This window comes from Saccopteryx bilineata, chromosome 7 (genome assembly GCF_036850765.1).
Source record: "Saccopteryx bilineata isolate mSacBil1 chromosome 7, mSacBil1_pri_phased_curated, whole genome shotgun sequence".
NCBI classification, from domain to species: domain Eukaryota; kingdom Metazoa; phylum Chordata; class Mammalia; order Chiroptera; family Emballonuridae; genus Saccopteryx; species Saccopteryx bilineata.
Window position 1 is genome coordinate 90,009,875 of NC_089496.1, and position 1,981 is coordinate 90,011,855.

The 1,981-nt window shown below is 60.4% G+C and overlaps 1 protein-coding gene across 1 annotated transcript; it reads right to left on the reverse strand.

Moving 5' to 3' along the window:
• Positions 1 to 201: 201 nt before the first annotated feature.
• On the reverse strand, positions 202 to 1,733 carry C7H10orf95 (chromosome 7 C10orf95 homolog). Its single transcript, XM_066239305.1, has 2 exons — positions 1,608 to 1,733; positions 202 to 1,365 (listed from the first exon to the last, which is right to left on the reverse strand). The coding sequence occupies exon 2, from the start codon at positions 1,309 to 1,311 to the stop codon at positions 652 to 654; it is 660 nt and encodes a 219-aa protein (XP_066095402.1). The 5' UTR covers positions 1,312 to 1,365; positions 1,608 to 1,733; the 3' UTR covers positions 202 to 651.
• Positions 1,734 to 1,981: the final 248 nt, after the last annotated feature.

Sequence of the window (1,981 nt, forward strand, 5' to 3'; positions counted from 1 at the left end):
CATCCTGCACGGAGACGGCGCGTGAAGAGGGGACTAGGCGCAGCCAGTGAGGAGGTGCACTTTCTCCAGAGGTCCCCTCTAATCCCTCCCACCTCCTTGTGCTCTAGACAGGGAAGTAAGGCTCACGTTACACAGATGAGGAACCCCCCCCCCCCCAGCCAACATAAAAATGATCTCGCAGTATACGTTTGACTTCGCTCATTTATTTAGTTTTCATTACAAACGGGATAAGTGGGCCTCAGCTTGGAGGGGTTAGGGAAGCTTTGCTAGAGAAAGCCGCCAAGAGAAAGGAAAAGTTGGAGCTTACTGTGGGGCGGGCCTCTAACGGGAAGAAGATGGGGAGTCGGAGGGAGAGAAGAAATAAAGGGTCCAGGCCATTCGTCCACCCCACACTCAGGCTTCCCAAGCCAAAGTAGGAGAAATAGTAACAGGGCACCTATCCTAGGTCCTTTTCGCTCTTCCCTCACCATCCAGCAATAACGTGAGAGGAATCAAAGACGTGCAGGAGGTGGACGGCGGGAGTCTTGGTAAAAAAACCACAAAGACAGGAATGGTGTCCCCAGTCCCCAAGCAAAACTGAGGTCTCCCTCCTCGCCTGGGAGAGAGCCGCGCGTGTGCTTCCCCGGGCAGGCAGGCCGCTCTGTGGCGCCCTCAGCCCACGCCCTTCCTCTTCTTCCCACGGCCGCGCTCCGCCACTTCCTCCGCGGGGCTGCCGTCGCCGCTGTCGCCGCTGGCGGGTGCGCGTAGCAGGCGCCTGCGCACGCTGTACTCTGGCGCGCCGACGCGTGGCGCGGCCTGTAGCAAGAACTCCCCGCCACGGAAAGTGACGCGCACGTCGGTGCGCGGGTACGTGCCGTACACGCGCCGCAGCTGCCGGCGCACAAAGTGCGGCAGCTCTAGGCGCGGCCCCCACGCGCGCTCCACGAGGCCCCAGCGCAGCTGCACCTGCAGGCTTCCGCCCTCGGGCCACGGCGCCCAGCTCTCGGCCCCCTCGGTCCCTGCCGCTGCGGGCTCCTGCAGCGAAAGCCCCGGGTAGCCGGGCGCTGGGAACGGTGGGCGCGAGGCCGCGGCATAGGCCAGCGGGAAGGCCCACCAGGACGGCGCGGCCCCGGGGGACGCGCTGCAGCCGTGAAAACAGTGGTATTCCCTCGGGGCAGCCCAGTCGCTGGCCCTCAGGGCTGGGGGCCGGCTGCAGAAGTTGTGGGCCTGGATGGGGGGCAGCAGCAGGGGGCCGGGCAGGTAGCTGTAGGTGAGGGGCTGCAGTAGAGCCCAGACACCTTCCCCGGGCTCCAGGCAGCTGTATGAGTACATGGTCGGGAGCTCAGGCGGCAGGCTTTTTTGTTGGGGACTGGTCTTGGTCCAGACCTGTAGTGGGTGTGTGTGTGGGTATTCTTTGTTCTTATAGACACCACCCATCCCTGGGGCCTGCTAACCCAGGGCTCTGTTTCATAGCCTAAGACCGAGCTTGCCTCCTGGCTTTTGGGAACTCTTCCTAAGCTGTTCAGCTCCCACCTCACCTCTTATCCCAGGGTTGAGCCGGAACCCAGCACACAATAAGGACCCAGCCTTATTTCATGCCCTCTGCCCTGAAATGCTCTTCCACTCACTTATCTGCTTCAGCGGAAGGGAGTTGGTCTTCAGCATTTGGGGAGCCAGAGTGGTCCAGAGCAGGGCTCCTCTCCACTACTTTTTAGTTGAGCTGCCCCTCTCCATGCCCTGCCTTAGCCACACCTCCCCGTTTCCAGGCAAAGGGAAACACCTTGAGCTGGCTAGGAGCCAGCCATACTGGGTATACACTGGATGAGCCTGCTGTTCGTACTCCTAGTAACCAGGTGGTAAGCCTTTGCTCAGTGGTGTCCTCACAACTTGCTCAGACTCACACAGCCAGTTACAGTAAGAGCAAAATTCAACCAATGTCTGGCTCAAGACAGCCATTTCAATTCATGTTGTGGCTTTTTTCAGACTAGCTTACAGTGCTCCT

Coding starts and splice junctions, on each gene's coding strand:
- C7H10orf95 (XM_066239305.1), bottom strand. CDS start 1,311: ATGTACTCATACAGCTGCCTGGAGCCCGGGGAAGGTGTCTGGGCTCTA.